Source organism: Scomber japonicus, chromosome 1 (genome assembly GCF_027409825.1).
Source record: "Scomber japonicus isolate fScoJap1 chromosome 1, fScoJap1.pri, whole genome shotgun sequence".
NCBI classification, from domain to species: domain Eukaryota; kingdom Metazoa; phylum Chordata; class Actinopteri; order Scombriformes; family Scombridae; genus Scomber; species Scomber japonicus.
Window position 1 is genome coordinate 17,425,934 of NC_070578.1, and position 23,375 is coordinate 17,449,308.

Here is a 23,375-nt window from a genome sequence, read left to right on the forward strand (position 1 = left end):
TGAAGGATTACTGTGACACTGCCTCATTACAAACAACTAAATTCAATTACTTGACTTTTCCAAAACTTTTAATTTAATTTATTTCTCCACAGGGACAATGTACATCATTATACATTTTCAGAGAACTAAAAATGTAAATGCACCCAATTGCAGCCAAGGGCTGTTTTCCATTGGTAATTTTTGGTCAAATTAAAAAAAAAAAATTAACTACATTACACATAATATATACGAGGCTATTACAATAAATATTCACAACAGTCATAGCGTCACAGTGTAAGTCATCCAGCAACACGTTAAAATAGTACTGCACACTTCATGTTGCTTCCAGTACATTGTGCTTGTTTAAGCTTTATATCCTGTTACTAAGTGTAGCTGGGTAGTGATAAGGTATGGGGAAAGGGAGTGCTTGGGGTGTGTAGATGGATTGTGAGATTGCAACAATGCAGAATCCGGTACATAGGTGTTATTGTGGTTTTGATTTATTATAATGAATGACAGTGGTAGATATATGGACATTTAAGGGGTTAAAGTGCCATAATGCTGATTTCCAAGTGCTGTCAGTTACATAGTAAAGTACCCGATGAAAAAGGTATAGCGACAGAAAGGCATAAATAAGTAAATGGGAGAAAAGAAAAGAAAAAAAACAGAAAAAAAAAGAATAAGTAAGATTTAAAAAAATAAAAATAAAATAAAAAAAATAAAGAAGCAAACAAGCAAAACAGACATTGCACGTTAACAGTGATTACAGATTTGGTTCTTTTTAAGCCACTTCTTTAGATGTCATTTGAATGTGGCCTACGTGTTACAGTCCTGTGTCATGACGATTTTGCTTAATTTCATCATTTTTAAAAAGGCCCAGATTTGAATATCTCATTACTTTTTCAGGTTTTCCATGACCTTGGATTCCTTTTTTTTCCCCAACAATAACATAAAAAGGGAATAAAGTGCTATGGTCTCCACACACCTGAAGAAGCATTCAGGATCTGGAAATACAGTGTTTAAGATTTTGGATGAAAAGGTCTGGCTACTAAAAACTGTCTTTGCATTCTTCAAAACAAGACACACAACCTGCACTGATAGAAGAAACTTAAAAAAACCCCACTTTGTCAATCAGTTCTTCTTAATTTGCCTCATCGTCACAGTTCCGGAAAATGCCATTACATCCCCCCTGATGTAATAGCATAGAAACAAAATTGGAGACATGGTCGTGTATGTATTTTGCACCAAAATGCAACATCTTCATCTGCCCACGATTCAGTAAGAGCTTGCATGACCATGCTAATATCCCCGATTCAGGCTCCCTGCTGTGATGCTGTCCTCTCCGACTTACGCTGCAAGTTGTTTATCCAGGAGAAGAAAGAATCTGGAACAAGTCACATTTTTTCTCAGATACACACATACACACACATACATACACACATACACACACACTTCTGGCAATGGTTCAACATGAAAGGAGTGAAAGAAGCTTGTTGCTGAAAACAAGCCCAAAGAAAAAGCAGAGCAGCTATAACTGGGATGTCATTACACACTGGAGGAGAGCGAGGTTAGATGAGGAGGCAGCAGGGTTCTGTAGAGGATGCAGAGGGAGGGTTTTTGGCATTTGTGGTTGTTTTGTTTTGCCTCCCAGCAAGAGCTCGTCATCAATACAGTGTTGAAGTTCAACCTGCTGAAACGAACCATTTTCATGCCTCCATATGATGGCAAACGTTGGAATGAAACTGTCAAATTAAATATCACTGAACTTTGCACCCCCTCCCTCTGATTTCTTTTAAGTTCATCTCATTTTAATGCATCTCATCTCCCTTCTCCTCAACTCGCCTCTCTTCAACTCTTGATCACGTGGCGGCATCTCCTCACATCTCCCTTCTTCTGCCTCACCTCACGCTACCTCCACTGATCATCTCATACTTTTTACTCTCCTCTTCCATCCCTAAGTCACAAATTTCACATTTTGAATTTTAACCAGGTATATTTTCCAAGAGGCTGCACAGAACTACTTATGTAAGGGGGGGGGGGGGGACTACTTTCATGTTGAAAAAAAAAATCATGCCTAGAAAAGATCCAGTATTAACATTTCATGCTGAAAGCTCACACATCCAAAGTCCTTTTATTAACAATATGGTCCAATCGCTTAGAGGACTTTGAGTGAGATCATGAGGCTTTAAGTTGAAGCCTGTGCAAAATGAAAAAAATTAAAGCGTTTCAGGAACTTTGTTTGAGGCTGAGAATGTTTTTAATTTATCTAACTGCTCCTGCTAAATACTGCTGAAGGGAAATATTATAGCGGAACATTTTGCACATGATTAAACACTTGCCACGGCTGGTTGGCAAACATGTGAGAGCTTCTCTGGAAGAGATCGAGACAGACAGACAGAGAGAGAGAGAGAGAGGGAGAGAGAGAGTCAGGAAACTTATAAATGGAAACCAAAAGGAATAAAAAGATGAAAATAGTCAGCCGATGGAGGGTTTATCCATATTCATTAAGTCATACAAGCCTTGGAAGACCACGCAATCTTTAATCTGACATCAAATAGGGATTCTCCTCATGCACTGTAGACGCAATGCTTGAGGGTTAGAGGTCAGCAGCATGAAAACAACACTTCTATAGTCATCAGTAATGTGGATATAATGACCAAGTGGGTAAAAGGTAAATAACAGAACACCTAGAACAGTGTGGTAAGTTTAGAAAATGACATACTTTATTTAAAACCAGGAATAGACACACTGATGACATATCACGATATTACGATGTCCTAAATCTAAGACGATATCTAGTCTCATATCACGATATCGATATAATATTTCCCAGCTCTACTATAGTGTTTTTTCCCATGCTATATGATTTCTCTGTTTTTCAGAAATTCTGAAATAGTACTTTTTTTCATTTTTTACAAGTTTATAAACTACTTTTTAAAGCTTAAAATCATCCATACTGCACTTGTGCATATTTCCACATGACAGACACACACTATACTATCCCTAGGATGAAATTCCCCCCCTTAGGTCCAGCAAGTGAATAACACAACATCACATCACTGTGGCTCTGATGCTGCTCAATCTAAATTCAATAGGCGCTGTGGAAATGTACCGAACACTGCTCCTGGTCTCTGCACTGGAAGGAATTCAGAAATCCAAGCTCTGAAATTCCCAAGAACAATTAGGACTGAAACATATACTTTGATTGTTTAAAAAAAAAATCACTTACTAGTTTACTCGCATCTCATTATGTTGTAGAGATTCATTTGGTTTCCTCCTTCAGGCTTAATTAAATTTTTTTTTCTATTTCAAGAGCCTGTTAACACAAAGAACAATACAATCGTGTCTCCATACTCTTTCCTTCTTTGTGGAACAATCTGTATCTGCTTTTATAAAACCTAAACAAAGCTAAACAAAAGGTGGCATCAACACCAGTTATCCAACAGTAATTAAGCTGTCAGTCTGATGATGTACCTCATCAGGCAGCTTGTCGGCTTCAGTACAATCACATTTTTTTCTGCAACATTCGAAGAAACCCAAACTCACAAAAGGATTCACTATGTTCAAATATCAAACAACTAGATAGACAGATTAATAAATCTACCTAGACTTTCACTCTGTACTGTAGTGGATTTGTTCAGTCACCCAACACTGAAAAAATAAATACTTTTTTTATTTTAAACACTACCTCTCTCTCTGCCTTTGTGACTGTCTGTCTCTCTAACATTTCATAAGGCATGAGAGAGTGAAAGTCATCCAAAACCTCACAGAACTATCAGAAGTGTGTCAGATTCACACACATGCACAGCTGTGGGAAATGCCTGCTCTACTTCAAACATGTCAGGGAACTCATTAGAGTGTGAGGCTTTAAAATAATGTCACTCCATAATAAAACTTCTATACAAGAGAGAGAAAAAGGAAAAAGACGGAAAGAAACAACAAAGGAAAAGAGTTGTCAAAGACTTCAACCACGAAACCGCTTCAACTGCAGTCGTTTGTGAATTCAGACGTCACCGAGCAAACTGTGACAAGTCACACCAAGGGTGTGTGTGGGGGGGGGGGGGGGGGGGGAGAAAGAAAGAAAGAAAGAAAGAAAGAAGAAAGAAAGAAGAAAGAGAGAGAGAGAGAGAGAGAGAGAGAGAGAGAGAGAGAGAGAGAAGAGAAGAGAGAGAGAGAGAGAGAGAGAGAGAGAGGAGAGAGAGAGAGAGAGAGAGAGAGAGAGAGAGAGAGAGGAGGAGAGAGAGAGAGAGAGAGAGAGAGAGAGAGAGAGAAGAGAGAGAGAGAGAGAGAGAGAGAGAGAGAGAGAGAGAGAGAGAGAGTGAGAGAGAGAGAGAGAGAGAGAGAGAGAGAGAGACGAGAGAGAGAGAGAGAGAGAGAGACCGAGAGACCGAGAGACCGAGAGACGAGAGAGAGAGACCGAGAGAGAGACTCAGGGGGTGTAAGACAGCTCAATGGAGCAATTGTGTGTGCTGGCCCCCTTCCAAAACCCATCTGCATCCTACACACACACACACAGAAAAGAAGACTCAAATAGATGCAGACACATTCCCAGAGACACACACATCATCACCAACGTCAAAGCACACAAACCAAAAATCTATTTGATTGTGTTCAGTTCCCGTCAGGCTGAGGTGGGTGACGGCTAAATGATCTGAAGTGAGGAGGACCTAAATGAAGATGTCCAATAATGGAGTTCACTCTGTCCCACCCTGCTGCCCTGCTGCAAAACAGTGAAGTGGCAAACTTCAACCATAAGAGTCAAATCATTTAGGAGAGATTAAAGCTCAACCATGCCTTATATGTTTATGGTCTTACACAGATTGTTTGTCAGAAAGATAAAAAGTTCTGTGACTTCCACTGTTTTGTCGTTCATTAGAGCTCTTAATAGTAAGTACAAATGCATTTGCACTGCTCAGAAAATGTCTGTGGAGTGGAACATCTCTCTCAGGGGAAAAATCAAATTCTAAGTATCCAAGCTCTCTGCGCTGAAACTGCAGCTCAATGACACTGGAGGGAAAGTGGGCGGACTACTGACTACTGTTCAACTGCATTTTACAGAAAGATGAAAATATTTCAGTTATAATTTGAACTGCATCTACAAATGCTTTTAGTCATTTAGCCTCTAAAATGTTAAGAAAACAATGAAAGAGCAGTTCATTAAACCCCAATGATATTCATAATAATATAAAACAAAGCAGCAGCTATTGTTCTATCTTTAATGACTGACTGTAATAAAACTGTCTAACCCTAACACACAGAGGAAACACTGAAAGATGTGCTCTTTTAGAGAAGATCCACCAGAAGTGAACATATCCACCACTTGTCACTATCAACACGCCGACGCTACTGACATGGATGCTGTTATTTATGTCAATTAAAAAGGGCCACAACATGTGCTCCAAGGGTAAGTCTAGAAGAGCCTCGTGACTTAATAACCCTAACCCTATTCGAGTTAGCCAGGGGTCATCTTGACCAGTAGAAATCTGTAGTGAGCATGTTCCAATCATGCACTGGGCCCATAGCACGTGTGTAGTATGTTTTGATCTTGGTATTTCTATTGCAGGAAGGGGCTTTTTTGGTCACTAAGCAACTTTTATAGCAATGAACGTGGCTCCGCCTCCAACGCTGTATCCAGTTCTCTTTATGCATGCATGGTGGGATCACTCTCCCAACACTCTTCCTTTAAGATCGGCCTGTTACCCGGGACAACAAGTCATGTCCGTTCTTCTATCTCTCTGCCTGTCAGCGATGGTTGAACAGACACAATAAACAGAGCTCAGGTTAATGGTGTCTATTGTTGTGGCACTGTAGCTATCCTTTACACACACGCACGCAGGCACACACATACACACACACACACTTTCATGTTCAATGAGAAGGGTCAGAGACAGGACCTTCTGTGTTTCTGTCCGGGAGTGCAGGAGGACAAGAGAGCATCAAAAGCTTTAGATAAAAAGTGAGAAAGAAGAAAACGAACCCTGAAGAAAACTGTTGATTCACAGCTGTTGACAGAAGCTATGAAGAAATCTGTGGGGGTGAAAACCTAGACAGGAGACGACACCTGTTACATTCTTCTCACCGTTCTATCTGAGTTTAAAGATAATCATTTATACTGCATGAGAGTCACAACACTACTACTGTCACAACACCCCAATCTCAAAGCATTAAAAGAATCACAAATGGACAATCGTCAGTCTGAAAACTAAATGTTAGATTTCAATTCCTGGAAAGTTTAAAGAAATTACAGATTTTCATGTGGCGGTAATGATTATTCAGCATTGTGAAAGCTGCTTATTCTCCCGCTGTTAAACGGCGGGAGTTTGAGAATTAATTTGAACAAATGACTCCTGATAATGGGCAAGTTCAGATTCAATTTTTGGAAAAGAGCGAAGGCGCTGCTGGAGACAACAAAAGAGGGAATGCAAAAACAAGACGGGGTGAGAGGGAGAAGAGGAGAGAGGAGGGTGAATGATGAAGAAGGGAGGGAAATGGATTGAAGTGCTGAATCATCTGTGTGTCAGCAGAGGGAAAAAGTAGGTCAGGGTGGTGGGGTTCACAGAGTGGGGATGTTAAAATCCAAAATTTAGTCATACAAACTCTTTCATCAACCACTTGCTTCCTCTCTTTTCTTTTCCTGCACCCCCTCTTCCTCCATGCCTTGTTTGATGCCTTCCCTCCTCTTTACTGCTCACAGTAAATGATTGTCCCCTTCCTCAACCACAGCGGTGGTCTTAAGTACTACAACACAAACAAATGTTTCTTCCAGATTTAAGACTATCTGCATGTTTAGAGATACTTTTATTAGATTGTTTATTGCATGAACATTAAAAAAAAAACCCAGCAGCTGAAGTTTCTTTACGAGAGGATATGATACCGAATATTGAGAGGGATGTTGGACTGAAAGAGGCAGAAAGATTGATGAATTTACAGTAAGACCCCCAAAAACAAAGTTGAGGTCACTAAAGTTACAGTACTGATAGCCACTAAAATGTTACCTCATATCATAGGAGTGTGTGTGTGTGTGTGTGTGTGTGTGTGTGTGTGTGTGTGTGTGTGTGTGTGTGTGTGTGGAGACAGTTTGGTTGGAACAGCAAAATGCTGCAAGTCTATAAATATTTTCTTTCCCATACAAGGAGAAAAGTTCTGTGAAAGGCCGGAGGGGAAGGTGTGTTTTCATGATTTCATGTATGGATGTGAGCACTAGTAGTGTGTAATGTGTGTATGTTGCTGTGTGTGTGTGTTTGTTTGGGCTGAACCTCAGCCAAGATTTCTACAGTCTCTCATCAGTTTTCTTTACCTCAACTATGTAGACACGTGTGCTGCATACAACGTTATGTCTATAAGACTAAACACAGAAATGTGTGCACGTAACCTTTGCTCTAGATTTGAAAACCCTGTGTTCACAGTATTCCTTGTTAAACATCTGTTACTGTTAAATTAAGCACATGTGCACAAGCCTGATTCGCCATCCCTTGGTCGTCTATTAATGCATGTCGGCAAACTCCTGTTTGGACATAAACCAGACCTGTTCTGTTTCTGGCCTGGCACCAGTAACATCCTCTGAAAATGCCATAGCAGCCTTTCTGCCATTACACAATGGTATAGATTGTGAGCCTGCTGGCAGGTTGAATCGCTGGTTATATTCCAACATTAACACACAATGTGGGCGATAAAATAGAAGCAAATGTATTCATGAGTTAGAGTAGAGAATTCAGAGTTGGGAGTTCAATGTGTAGTAATAGTAAAGTATAGAATTGTGTCAAAGGGTGCAAGCCTGTCTACATAAAAACACAATTCCTTAGATGCATTTTGAATGAGCTTTGAATTCATTTCCCCTCTAAATTGAACATCTGACAGGTTTCGTCTCCATAGCAACTGTGCCAATGACCATTTGAAGTAATCAGAACCGCCCACCATAACAGAAGCTGAAATAAATAAAACTGGTGGTCAAAAGTATAAAACTATATGATCATTATGTTATCCAGATGAGTCTCATGTCTGTATGTAAAATAAAACTGATGCTAGAGGTGAGAGGAGATTTAAATACAATATATACACACTTGTTATATGATTTTCCGAAAAGATGAAGGCGACAAAATAAAAGTCACCAAAATTCTCTCTTTGATGTTGGCCATCTTTTCACCACATCAGGTTGCTGGAGTTTGTACTCAAACAACCCCTCACTCATTCAAGTTTGTGCACACATGGTGTAAAGCTGATCTTTCTGACCAGTGATCCCTTAAAATGAAACCACGTTTCATAACAAAAAAAAAATCACATATTAAAAAAAAATACCCCTAATTTAGTGGAGCAGAAACATACTTTTCCAAGACTGTCTCTCACTTCCTCACTCTTCAGATTTATCTTTTGCCCCCTAGTAGTGGTCTTGACCCTCTTCATACAAGTCTTAGTGTGACAAGAGATATGCTCGTTCTTTTTGTGCATCATTAACACATCTGTTCCTGATGATGAGTCCTCTTTGATGTTTAAGTGTGGTCGCATTTGTGTACATGTGAGTGTGTGTTAGATAATGTCAAATCTCGGCTTGTAATGCATTAAAACACAGACATGTTGGGCAGGTGACGTTACAGACGAGGAGCAGATGGAAGACTTTTAAACGAAGGCTAATTACACAGTCTAACTTTTGTTGTGTAACTTTTTCTGGCACACACTGGAGATTTTTTTTTTGTAATGGGATACAGGCTCTTTGAAACAAATTGCTACTCTCATCATGGAGCTCTCCCTGAGGAAAGGCACACGTCTCATTTTGAGTTATGACCTGTAGTTGAAGTAACCAGACAGTGACATATTACAGACCATTATCAAGCTGTGGGTTGTTTTTTTTAAGCTGGCCTGACAGTTGAAGGGTGTGGATCGTTTTCAGGGTGTGTTTTTCACAGTTTAGTTCAGTTATCATGAACATTTGGCACTGACCCATTTTAAAAAGGCTGTGGGAAGAGTCCTCATCATTACATTACATCAGTGACACACAAGTAATAAACACATCTACTGCTCATTTCTCAAGTTATCAAAGATTGAAAATGTGTGAAAATGTGTATTTTGCTCAGTTTGGTGACGTGATTTGAGTCTTTTATTTTGACTTCCTGTACTGTGATACAGAGAAATGCTTCATGTGTAACATTTGATCTATATCTACACAGGCGAGTCCATTTTAGAGTTTAGATTATTCTATCTAACTTAACCCCATTTTAATGTTATTTCTGCCAAGCATTTTCATGATCATCCTACTGAGAAATTAGCTAAATTAACTCAACAGCTGCATTAGCTGAAATCATCACACAACACACACACACAGGTTCACTTGAGGCTGAACTAATTAGAGTTTTAACAAGGTTTCTGCTCACAACCCTTAATACATCATCATTTGCCACGGGTCACCAGTGTTATTGCTGTGTGTCTTTTGGGCTGCATTTTTGTGGTTTATTTCCCTTGTTGACAATGTTTCTGTGCCCTATGCTCATTTCTTGAATCAATGCAGAAAGCTGTGAAAGGATTAAGTAAGTATGAGCCGGCAGGAAAAGTAAAAATCTGCTCCTCTGTAAAACATCATATTTTGTTTTACAGAGAGACAACATGATTGGATGTTGATATTAAAATTAAAAGAAATTGGCTTTTTTTTGGGGGGGGGGGGGGGTTCAGTGACCAAGGATGGCATTTTTCATTTCATCTCGACTTTAATGTAAATTGAAGCAAATTTAATTTTAAAATGAAACACTACATACTGCTAATATTGAAGGTTCTGTTTCTGAACTATTAGGATGATCAGATGAAAATGCTTAAAGGTTATAAAATCAAAGTTGAAATTGGCGGTTCTTAAAGTGACGTGATCACAAAGAGCCACCTCTCTGTTGGTTCCTGATCAATTACAGTACACAGTCGGTTTTACAGTGGAGGGTGATGTCACTTCTCTAACATTGACCTTTCTTAACAAACAATCATTGGCTGTAAACCAGCTGAACAGAGCACACCAACAAGAGCCAAACACTTTACTTAAGTCCTTACAGAATTAATGTTAATCAGCTACAGCTGATCTAATCTGCACCTGCTGTCTCTTATTTCAATTTATGACAGCAACGCTCTCCTGAAAATGAGAAGCTACCTTGAGTATATGTTTTCTGCTCCTCTTTGCTCATAAAAAAGTGAGATAAGACATTTGTTATCTTCAGAGCTTAAAGAAAACGGATGTTCTGCGGACTGGGAAACAGATCCAACATGGTGCCAGCTATCAGAGACCGTCTCTACATCAACAAAGAGACCACGTCGCAGTGACTACAGACCTTTACTTTCGCTACCATGTTCAACTGGTATTCTGTGAGAAGTCAGTAATAGAGAGCTCAGTAATCAACTACAACAGCGCAGACATCAGTCCAACCAGAATATAAATCCTCTGGTGCCACAATTTATCTCTGCCCTGAAAATGTAGTTTTGTGAATGTAATTTCATTTGGCTGAGTTCATAAGTTGTAATCAGTCAGCTGACACGAGCCATGCACACAAAGCCTGTCTTTGCTGGTTGTTTATGGGTCTAGATCTTTACACTGCTGTAGTTACACACTGTTGGGTTAATCATTCACAGGCAGGGTGCAGGTACGGCAAAGTTTCAAATGAACAAACCTCTGCATCCGCCACATTAACGGACAGCAGCGGAAGGAGGAGTGGCAGCAGAGAAGAGAGGAGGGCTGTGAGGTGAGACAGGTTGTGTTGGGAACAAACAAAGCTGGCAGACAGTACAGATTGTACTTTAACAATAAAACAGCATGTAAGTGTCCCGCACTGTACACCATCCAACCGCCTGGGAAGCTGTACATGCGTCAAACTGCATGTTAGCAGCAGACTTGGCTTCATCTCTAGGATGACGTTAGACCCCAGAGCATAATAACAAGCAGCAAGACAGGGTGCGAAACAACCCATTTTGAACCAACCCGAGCTAAGGTGTTGGATGGTTTTAGCTATTCTTAGCTCGTCTTAATGAGGTCTGACACAATCACATCTGCTCCACCCCTACCAAGCTGAGAGCACAGATAAATCAAACCGACCTTTTAAGGCAGAAACACAGACAGAGACGGAGAAAAAGGCTGCTGGCCCAAGAACTCACGATAATTCTGTTACTTTCTTTACACAAGTGGTTTCTAAAACTGCGGGTTATGGCCCAAAGTGGGTCACAGGCCTGTTTCTAGTGGATCTGTACATGACAAGAATATTTTGTTTTCATAATTGGCTCCCAGGGTGACCGTCTGAATTTACTTCAAAAGAACAAAAAAAACTAAATAGAAAAAACAAAAAAACAAATTGTGTGAGTGAGCAGATGTTCACGAGAACAGAGAAAATTCCCAAAGAAAGCAAATAACTGGGAGAGAAAAGGAAGTGGACACAGAGACACGCAGGGAGAGACGCAGGGAAGTAAGTGTATTACCATATGGCTTATTGAAGAGAAACTGAAGAGTTTAACATCATCACACACTATGAAATATGGCCAGAGTCCAGGGAACAAGCATCACTATACACGCACGCACGCACGCACGCACGCACGCACGCACGCACACGCACACACACACACACACACACACACACACACACACACACACACACACACACAGGGTGAGCGTGTGTACACAGTAATAAATGGATGTTTCCAGGATACAGGAAAGTGCTCTGACTGCAAAAAGTGTAAAAATCTATATATGATCATCAATAACTGTGGTGAGCTCATATCTGGACAATCACTAAGTTCCCCCCTTTCGCTTTCTCGTATATGCAGATTCACCACTTAATTGTTGTGAAACAGTGGCTTTCTGGTTTCAGACAGAGGCAGACTTCTCATTTCAAGTCTGCAACCGTTTATTTTTGCTGGCTGAACTGACAACTTGCTGTCAGATTTTATCAGCTGCTATCTAACTAATTAAACTGACGTTAGCTCCGTGAGCTGACAGAAAACAGCGTCTCCGGCCAATTTTATAATGTTTCCACATTGTTTAAAATGAGACGCCTGTAAAGGAGTCTTAAATGAGCACTTGCTACATATATTATATAATGTGCGAAAAGCCTTAGGATGAATTTAAAGCTGCAAATCCTATCTTCAAACAGCATTTTATCCACTTATAAATGCCACAAGCTACAATGTGTTTGACAAATGTTACGCTATTTTTGTGTAATGCTGCTTACGTTAGCCTGCTCTCTGATACAGCATCCAGGAGCAGAAATACTGCTAAATACTACAGTATGAAATAGCCTTGGATTTAACATTGGGTTATCTTACTACTGTAAGTAGTAAGCTAGTTAGCCAGACATGCTAGGGTTTGCAGTTTGAACAGTTTAATGGTTTAGCAAGCAGTTGGGGCTACAACTTATTATTTTGGGGCCATGTAAATCAAAAGGGTGATGGTGTCAAGACCATATACATTACATTGAATCATTCCCTTTGAGACCCCCAACCCACTTCCCAATGCCACTCTTCCTGCTGTGGTACTAAGGGTTATAACATACTAAAATAATGAAATCAAGTTTTAGTCAAATGAAAGAGATAGGAAAAATAAATAAATATGTAACCAAGTAAAATATCATATGTAAATAGATCATAAAATGAATAAAAATAAGAAATAACTCAAAATAATTAAATTCAAAAATGTATAGTAACAATACTTTCACATTTGCCACTCAGCTACAAACTGCTGGCAGCGCTGGTCTTCCTGACTGAAACCAATGGGCACAGCAGCTTATTTGGAGTAACAAAGACTTTCCTACCATAAATCATTGTACATGAACTCATACAATTACGACTGGCACAAGCTGTGCAGTCCTGAGGCAGCAGAGCTAGTCTGGCATTGAGGAAATGCTGTAACACGAAGGAGCCTCGGACTGAGTTAATGTTAAAATGGAAGGTTCATGTTGAAAGAGTGGCAGCCTTTAGAATCATGTTAAATGTATGCCTCTATTTAACAGAACCACAGTCGTAACACTCTGTTTTTAACACCAGTTTTGTTGCCCCAGGAGTCTTTTTTTGTAAGTGATGCAAATTTCAAGCTTTTTCCAGCAGATTTTCATCCATTTGGACAGATGGCTCTTATTCATACTGCATTCATAATACCTTTTTGCAGCTTTCTTTTCAACCATCCAAGTCAGACACAGCAACTTAACTGGAGGGGATGAATGGAAACAAACAAAAAAACACTGTCTCCTCTGCGCTGCCAGATTGTGTAATAACTATGTTTTCATAAACACAGGACAGTCTCAGGCACAAACAGAAAATGTTCACAGAGTCCAGCATCTGATGACGTGTCTGTCAAGGGAGAGACGAGCCCACAGGAAAAGGCAGCAAAATGGGAGAACATGTGGTTAAAGGCAAACTCAAACCAACTCTAATTGCTCATTTCATTTATTTCAATCCAAAGCTCTAACAGGCTGTAAATACGCAAACACAATGGAGACTGTGGATAAAATGGTCCGTTTAGTTTCCAGTGACGAGTTTTGATTTTTAAATGATTCCAACAGTCAGCCTGTCTGTCAGTCATTCACTACAAATCTTCCTTATTTTAAACTAGACGGAGCTGGTAGAGTCGAGTCAGCACCTCTGCTTCCTGAAATCCGTTTCAACATTACTGTAAAAAGCCAGTTTACAAGCTTCTTCTTTGCTACTATTGACCAACATCGCTGTGGAATTTGGACCTTTTTTATTGGCGTTTCTGTGTGAATGTGCAGTGTAACACACATCCATTCATTCCTGCACAGCAGTGTGTGTGGTTATGAGGGCAGAGAGGTCACAAGTGGCAGCAGTAGTAAGAGGCAGGCACAGATCGGGGCCATGTTTACAGATGTTGGTTTCAATCCAAATCTATTCAATGTAGAGCTGAAACTATTCGATTAGATGTTGGAAAATTAATCGGCTATCAAAAAGTAATTTCTGATGAACCTTTTAAGTCATTTTTCAAGCAAATATGGCAAACATTACCTAGTTCAAGCTTCTTGGTTGTGAGGATTAGCTGCTTTTCTTGGTCTTAAGTGACAGTTTTGACTGCTGGTTGCACAAAACAATTCATTTCAAGATGTAATTTTTGACTATTTTCAAGACCAACTGACAAAATATTAATCCAATAATATTTTTTGACAGCTTCTTGTTACATACAGTTTACTTCACTTTAACTTTAATGACTTGTGTCCTACATTTCCTAGAGTTCCTTAAGGCAACCCCTAATGAACTGAGTGTCAGAGGAAGTGATAGTGACAGTTATTTCAGGTGAAAGAAACTGATAGTTGCACTTAAACACAAAACACAACCCGTCTTTTGACTGCATTTCATTCTGGTCTACTGAGGCTGCCGTCAGTCATACATCTGCATCTTCTTCTTCATCCGATTTGTCTTATTGACATGACTGTTGCAAAACGGTAACATGGCAAGACAGAAGACCTTGCTTATTTATTCTGACAGACCGATATCAGAACATGAGCGTAAATATTGTAAACAAAAATGAAAAAGGTCAAGAGGTCATGCCTAGTTTGTAACCCTTCATTACAGATATCAATCACATGCTCGGACAGTCAGAGGAAAAGATTAAACGTTTTTTACTGGAGCTTACATGAGTGTTTTGGGTGGACTTTTCCTCACAGCATGACATTTTTACTGAGCAAAGCAGAAACAAATGCCAGTTCATTATTGAATGGCTGTGATGTGATGTAGGGTGAGGACTTAACACCTCCGACCAGACCAGTGCTGAAAAATCTATCTAGCTCACCACTTTGGCAGAAGTCCAGACATTATTTGGACACTTCGTCCATATGAAAAACCAGTTTGGCTGCAGAGTTTCAACACAGGATTGTGTGTGTTATATACAAGACTTCTTATGGGTTTCTCTGTCTGTAGTTCTCGTTTGTAAAAGTATGAATAAAGAAGAAATTATTATCATGTTGTAGCAGTATGATACTTAAAAATCTCTTTAAATAATATCTGAAATAACTTCGAGAAAAATACTTTCTATTGTAACCCAAAAGGAGTGACAGATCTGCACCACAGTCATCGTAACAGGAGTTTGAAGCAAACACACACTGTCAGCGTCAAGATTTTGTGACCCAAATGTGACAGATCCATATGCATCTACTGTGGAGATTTCTGGATGAGGATGAGGTGGGTGGGCCAGGATGCCGGTTTATATTTGTTCCGTAAGTTGCCGTTAAGAAACAGCCGAGAGCAGGGCACGCAGAGACTCTGTATCCTTCAAAAGACATATGCTGAAACAGGCTGCTCCTGATAACATGATAAAAATGTCCAACACAAGCCCCATTTCAACTTCAGGTTACAGGGCACAAATCTGCAATATCTATACTCCTGACAAGCCATTATACATCCCAAAAGGTAGAGCTCAACTCTTTTGATTTTTCACACGGCTTCTCTAAGTCATCTGGTATAATGTCAGGGTGGCAATTTGTCCTTCAGCTCACTGAATATAAAAATAATATTCAAAACAGTGAATCCTGAAAGAGACATCTGGGTTTTGAGTGGAGCTACATTAAAAGAGAAACAGCAAAAAAAAAAAAGCTTGCATTTGCAGAGATCCACATTCACTTTCAGGTGATCTGCACTCAACAATTAAACGTGTACTTTTAACATTCCAGTCAGGCAAAAGACAGAGTACATTATTTCTACTAACGCATTATCACAGTCCAGTAGCGGTGACTGGAAGTTCACCAGCTAATTTACATGGGTGGTTGCTGCAATTACACTTGTCATTTATTTAGTGATTTGAATGTCCTTGCCACAAAGAGGACACATGCAAAACATTATGACTCCCTGCGCTCCCTATCAGGCCAATTTGAATATTTGGCCCTGATAACAGGAACGCAGATTGCTGCTGACCTGACCCTGTTTTCACTGCGAAGCTCACACGATGTCAATTTAAGTGTTGTGATGCAGCCATAATAGTTTGTCTCTCGGTGACAAACTGAACAAATGGTTTTCTCTTGGTGTTTAAATTTTAAGAAAAGCTCTCCTCTAAGCATTGGTCTTATGAACAATGGATATCCTCATTCCTTCCAACTTTTCCATGAATACACATCATCTGCCAGAGAAGAAAGTCATCATCAGAAGAAAATAATCTGGTTTCACACCCTCAGATGCAACATGCTGTTGTGTTTAACCACAAGTACCCTGCCAATAACCAGGATGGGTGGATACAAGAGACAGAAAGATTGAATAAAATGAAACTAAAACTGAAGGCAGTAAATAAACTACTCTCATGCCACGGGATGTTCTGCAGAAAAAAAAGACAGCTGGAAATCAGCAGAAATAAACATTCATGGTCCTATTAACCAAACTATTTGTCTTCTTGGCAGAGTCTCAGTGTGTATCTCCTGGTATCTACACAGCTGTCTGTCTGTTCACTGCAGCCAGTCAGTCATCACGTTTCAGGCCTGGCACATCAGGACTAACTCCTTCTGACTGGTGGAAATAAAATAAAAAAATGCCAAACCCAATGCAACCCACCATTCTCCTCATCTGGACCCAGCCAATCCAGCGTTTTTTCTCCTACAACCTTTTTCCCCCCATCGTCTCATCATTCTCCCTCTATCGCTCCCTTCTTTGGGGTATTTTTATCAGCGAAGAAGAGATCATTCATTTCTTCAAAGAAACACGCAGTCAATACAAGAACTGTGTTTCTGAAAAAGGTTTAGCACCCAGGTATCCCTCAGCTTAACTGAAACCTTGTATCGATCCAGTGTTGGCTCTGTGGCACCACATTTAGTTAGTTAGCAACAATAGGTCTCCTTACTGGCTGAAATGACATTGTATTCTCACATTATAAACATACTGTACTGAACTGCTGAGACCTCAGATCCACAGGTCTTTTAGCTCGATGACTGTAACAAGCAGCAGGAACTCAGCCATGAATGTGTCATATGCGCAAAGTGTGTATTACTGTAAGTAACTGTCTAGCAGTTATGTCATGGTGGGCAAAGATGTTGTGTCTGTCTACAGTAGCCAGTGCAGGGTTCCTGTGCAGAGGAGCAGAGGCGAGCATCCACCGTGTTCTGCATGCTGCACACCAAATAACACCAAAGACTGAACACAGAGAGTCTCATCTACTCCATAATGCAACACTATTGCTGAGGGTATGATCTGCAACTGCTCTACTTTTCTGAAAAATTCTGCTTAAAAAAAAAAAAAAAAAAAAAGTAAAGTGCTCAGAGCCAGCAAAGTCACGCTGCCTGCGATGAGAGACAGATGTATTGATAAAACCGGAGTGTGAGACATGCGCAGGCAGGCAGAAGCTGAACGCCTAGAGCAGCAGATAACAGGAGACTAACTTTTTCACTCACGAGTTCTGGACCAGCCAGCGTTACAAACTCAGAATCCCTACTGAGCCGATTCATGTGTGCTCTTCCTCTCTCCCAAAGTCTGCCGGAAGAAAAGCACTGAACTCCTGCAGGAGCATCAATCCTTTGCCACCAACTAGAAACTAATCCAAACCTCTGGCTGCTCGTAGCACACTCAGAAATACTTGCAATTCACTGTTCTGATCTATCAGGCTGAGAGCTTCATATCAACAGTGGACACTGTGCACGTTTAGTCATTCCTCTAAAAGGCATCTTTTCTCTGTCAATGTGAACGTAATGATTTGAGAACATTTTTTATGCTGGTCTACATGTTTTAAATAGACATTTGACAATTATTCATGCCACACACCTCATCTCAAGATGGAGAATATCACTCCATTTACAACTCTGATAAATCCAATTACTGCCTTTCTGCAGCTTTGCTCAAACATCTGATAACAGTCTTAATAAAGTCTGTTTCTTGGTTTTTTCCTGTGCTTTGGTGCCACCCTGCACCGCACTGCCACTTATCTTCACTCTCATACCGCTTATTAGCAGGAAAGTAGACTCAACAGAGGGACGTTGCCTTCTCGAGAGTTGGCAGGAAAAAGCCTCTGAGGTCTGTCCAGCAAGGAAGACTTTAATGGGGCATCATGGTGAGTGAGCAGGCTCGGGTTTGCAACATTATCCTCCTGTGTACAACAATGCACATACAGAGACATGGATTCATACTGAGTCCAGCTGCTGGGAGTCTCCCAAAGTTTCCTGTCATTCTGCATGCACACTGTGGGATGTGTAAGACGGGAGGGGTGAACAACACTGTTGGTTGATCAAGTACCCATTATGTAAAGAAATGCAGAAAGGTATTTCCAGTTTCCAATTTTTCATCTTGTCTGCATTAATGAGTGACCAAAAGCTGTGTACAGCCTGTTAACAGGTTAGGTATCCTCACGTGGCACTCAGCTCAGGTCTCAGCTCGTTCTCTCAGCTTACACTGCAAGTCAACCATATTTAGGGCAGTAAACCTGAGAAATGCACACTTGTGTCACTGTGTACACTGTTGATTAGAATAAAGGAAAGACAAACTTTGCTGCTGACGCAGATCTGAAATCATGATTAAAGATATCGGGAACACTGTGTACAAAGGGTATGCTCCATACCGTTTGGAGATACAGACTTTAATTTTTTGCCGGACCAGAACAGCTTGCAAGAAATTTGTCATAAATGGTCGCTGCAGTAGCTCACAGCAATGTCACAAGGCACTGTTACAGACTTCATATCGTGAAATTGGCATAAAGACTCCAACAAGTGACACATTCTTCCACGTTCAGTACATTTGAACTGATAATAGTAGAAATGCTGTTTGGTGAGTGCTTTGATCTTTAGTGCCACAGTATCATGGTTGTGTTCGACAGAGCTGGGAAAGCTAGTTGAACTAATTCCTCTGGCAAAGACCCTGTTCTTCAGATTATTCAGAAGTGGGCATTTTGAATTAGCTGCTATGACAGTGTGAGTCCTGCTCAGGCTGGCAAGCAGCAGGGCTGCTGGACTGGAAACTCTAAATTCACCACAGTCCATGTCAGCAGCGATGACACAACAACGTTTTGCTTTGTGAGGTGTAATGTTGGATGGACGCCCTATCTGTGAACAGTAAGAGGGGGTCCTGGCTTTCTAGGCTACATATAAATATTCATTGTTTTTGTCACTTGATATGAGTTGTTTGGAATTTTGTACAGTTAAAAATACATCCACTACTCGCGTCTTATCTGATTTTCTTTGCACTGCTCAACACTGGACAGACAGTTTAATGAATGAACAAATGCATTTTGTATCTCATATCAAAAGGTTTCTGTATTTGTCCGTATTTGGAAAGTTTATGACTTTGTAACATAATCAATGAATTACTTTTCCCATTCAGCCGTTGGCAAAAAATAAGGCTAAGACAATCAATTGATGAGTTGATGGCAAGTATAGTAGTGTGAAAATTATGACTTTAATCATTTTTAATCATTGGGTTAGAGTCATTTAAATATGTGATACTGTGTTGCTTTTCTTTTGGGATTTTGAAGTGTCTGTCAACCAAAACTAGCAATTTAAAAGGCATGATAATAAACAATGAATTTAATAACATTTGATAGACAAAACTAAAAAAAAACAACATAATAAGCATATTAAATGTTCAAGGAAATAATATTTGACAGGTCACCAGCACAACTAGTCACAAAGTCAGAATTTTTAATTTCCTGCTGATTTAAAACAGGATGCATCAGTCACCTGCAAGTGCTTAAAAACTTGGTTTGAATGGGTTTCATGAGCCTGAGGTCCAGGAAATTTTGTCCATCTGTGTAAAGCCTTTGTGTAAGCATAGAGGACTTTTGAAAAATTCATTAAATAATAGCTCGAAAAGTTTGTTTAATGTCAGCAGTTAGCAATTATTAGATGTATGGGCTTTCAACGAGGAGGAGGATATAATGGAAAACAGTCACCTGAGCAGCTCCGCCCTTCTTTACACAGATTACATCTCACTCTGTGTAAAGACAGCAGCCAGGTGCAGCCCATCATCCAGTCTCCTTATATTAATGCTGCCCACAAAACCGGAGAGGGAGAAAGTTGCTTATCATGGAGTGTCACTTTGACCCCCTTAACAACCACAAAACACACACGTTCACTCACACAGCTATCAGCTTAATGGAAAAGTAAAAGAGGCTGCTCTGGTTGACTGGAGCAAAGCAAACACAGAGAGACAGATAGGACAAGACAAGAGACAGGTGGAATACACACAGGGCATTCACACAAACACACAACCAAATTTAGAGGGGTATGTGCGCACAACCACAACCCACACAGAGCAATTCATACATAGACACAGCAGAACACAATTACACTAGATTATTTCACACACACACACACACACACACACACACACACACACACACACACACACACACACACACACACACACACACACACACACACACACACACACACACACACACACACACACACACACACTGGTCGCTCTCTTTCCCTCAATCACACACACACACTATATATTGCGGGTTACAGTAAAGTGTCTTCTTCCACATGTGAACACCTGTAGGATATTTTACTTCCATTTAACACATGGCATACTCTTACAGGTCTGGTACATCATGGCTGGAATCCACACATCCACATCAGGGATAGGAACTGATAAACTGGGCTGTAATCTGAGAGCTCCATGTAGCAACTGTCTGTCATCATGTAAAATGAAATATTTGTACAGTTTTCATTTTCATTTAGGTTCTCTTAGTGAAAGGAGAAAGTCTTCCAAGTCTTCCTGCATGGCACTGATGTGTAACATAACATTATTTACTCTCTGTAACGGACACGCTGCTATGTTAGGAAGCAGTGGTACTTGTGTGTAGAGTCAAATGTATAGCATTCCTGCAATTTAAGCCCATGTTGCCTAGAAAGATATTTCAGCACATTCCTGGTGTTTCCATCTTTACAGGAAATGATGTTATAACTATACATGTTATATAGTATCTTCCTTCATGAAGACACTTTTTGGAACCGTTCTTCCTCTCCGCCATGACTCCTCCATGTTGGAAGTTCTCAGCAGCATTGACGTACGAGTTTGACGTCATTGTCTCGAAACATGCAACTGTCACAAAAACACACTGGCATCAATAAAAAGGAACTGATAAACTCGGATGCATGTGATTACAGTAGATTGGACTATTTGGAACCGGTTCTCGATTCCCATCCCTACTCCACACACGCCAAGTCAAGTTCCAGCTATTACCACAACTTCTATGACTAACAATGGCTTCAATAGTTCATGATGTGTAATGACATTCCAGTAATTCAAGACTAAGGAGTTTCAGAAGTTTCTGTAAACTCAACACATGACTCACAAGTAAAAACAGGATAATCACATAAAATGACTTGCAGAGAATGACACTTAACTGAAACTTAAGGAGGGCAGCAATAAATCCTAACTTCATAATGCTATAATATTCAGTTATTATTAAAACTGATTTAAAGGTAGTGATTCAACTGTAGAGTCAGTTTAGAGGCTGTAAGTTATGGTGCTGTTGAACTGTGTGTGACACCTCGAGGTTTATCTAACAGGGCTGCGACTAATGATTGTTTTATTGATCACTTGACTGTAGAGCTACAAACAGTAGACAACAGAAAATTACTCAGCAAAGATTTTCATCATCCGAATAATAATTTAAGCAATAGTTTTTTTTTAGCTAAAATAACAAAATATCATGTATTCCAACTTCCCAAATATGAATACTTTCTGGTTTTGTACTCCACAATGATAATAACCAGGCTATATTTGGATTGTGGGTTGTTGTTTGGACACAAATATTTTAAAGAGTAGCAATGGCTCTCTGGGGACTTGGGATGAACATTTTCCACTATTTTCTGACATTTTACAGACCACACAAACAATCGATTGAGGAAATGATTAGTAGAATAATAGATATCAAGGAGCCCTGCTTGATGTATAAGAATCAGAAAACTGAAAATTCCCATTCCTAGTGTCCACAGTGATGTCTTCAAAAACCCAACAGTTCAGTTTACTCTCATTTAAGAAAAGTACTGCACGTTCTTACATTCAAGAAGCTCAAATCATCAAGTATTTGACATAATTTGCTAGAAAATTACTCAAATAAGAGACTGATTATCAAAATTGTGATTCAATTTCTGTTGATCAGCTGATGGATTCATTGTTTCAACTCTAGTTTCTAATAGTCCACTTATTGGTGGGTTGGACCGACTATCAGACATAAAACTGAATCAGCCTGTCTTAAACTGTCTAAAAATGGACAATAGAGCAGGATTTATGACAGGGCTGTTTTACTGGGTCAGTACTGTGTGCCTACTAAACTGAGTTTGTATCCAGTCACCGTGTAAAAATGTCTTCACACAGCAGACAGACAATCTGGACATCCCGGCAGACACATTTAACCCAATCTAGGCTGTTTCCATAGTAGAAAAATTAACTAACGTTTAAGGCCACCACACACTGACATCATGGTATATCAATGCTGTAACTCTGCATTAATCAGCACACTTCCTGATCTCTGTGAAATTCTCCAGCAGCAGCAGCAGCAGTGCTGACGTGCTCTATAGGCTGAAACCCCCCCGGCCCTGTGAGCCAGGCCAGCAGCCTCACATTAATAACAATCACTACATGCTTTCACCTTCATCCTGACTCCCATATTAACCCATTAATGTGGTTAACAAGCTGGCCGGTGTAGTCGTGGTCCGCTCGCGCTGCCACGAGAAGGCAATCACCGGCACAGCGGGAGGTCCGTGCACGCCGACCGGCCAGCCTCTGCTATCTACCCCGCTGCCCGTGTCCACACTCATCTTTCCCAAATCAATGCCTGCCCACTGATACTAGCAGGCCTTTTATCACACTCCTCACGGCATCGGTGTAGCCGCAGTCGAGCCCTCCGCAAAAAAAGAAAAAGCAGCAAACATCTTGGCTTTGTCCTGGAAGAAAACCGACACGGACACCGAGTCTGATCGTGTGGCCGCAAAAAACAGCTGAGGAACGGAAATCCTACCTTTCGACTCAACGCTGTCCCCGAGTAGAAGTAGTAGGCTATTCCCAGCACCCACAGCACCGCAAAACATAACAATATCCTCGATTTCCTCCGCATGGCTGTGTCGTTTTTCCCGTCCGCCTGCCCGTGTGCGTCGTGGCTCCGGTGTGGCTGTAACTCAGCGGCTCGCCCCGGTCTGCTGTGTCCGTGCAAGGCGCTTCACCGTGCGGCTTCGGCAGGCTTCGTCAGTCGGTTAAGGGGAGCGAAGGGAGCAGGAAGCAGCCAGCCAACATCAGCGGGGTTAGAGGGCAAAGGCTAGCCGACTCTAATCCAATCAAACACCGGCTCAGGAAAGGCAGCCCTGGAGGAGGGAGGGCCGGGGCTGGCTGAGAGTCGAGCCGTGCCGTGCTAAAAGAGCAGAGGGGGTGGGGACGGTCCCTGGAGGAAATGGTTGTTGTAAAATGTCAGTTTTTGTGGCTCTGGAAGCTGGGAGAGAGGATCTGTGATTATGTGATTTCACTGTCTG

The 23,375-nt window shown here is 40.6% G+C and overlaps 1 protein-coding gene across 1 annotated transcript in view; it reads right to left on the reverse strand.

Moving 5' to 3' along the window:
• Positions 1–23,102, reverse strand: part of galnt2 (UDP-N-acetyl-alpha-D-galactosamine:polypeptide N-acetylgalactosaminyltransferase 2) — a 53,238-nt gene extending 30,136 nt beyond the window's left edge. The window contains exon 1 of the mRNA XM_053316917.1: positions 22,871–23,102. Within this exon, the coding sequence (XP_053172892.1) occupies positions 22,871–22,966 (96 nt within the window). The 5' untranslated portion in view covers positions 22,967–23,102. The remainder of the gene's footprint in view (positions 1–22,870) is intronic.
• Positions 23,103–23,375: the final 273 nt, after the last annotated feature.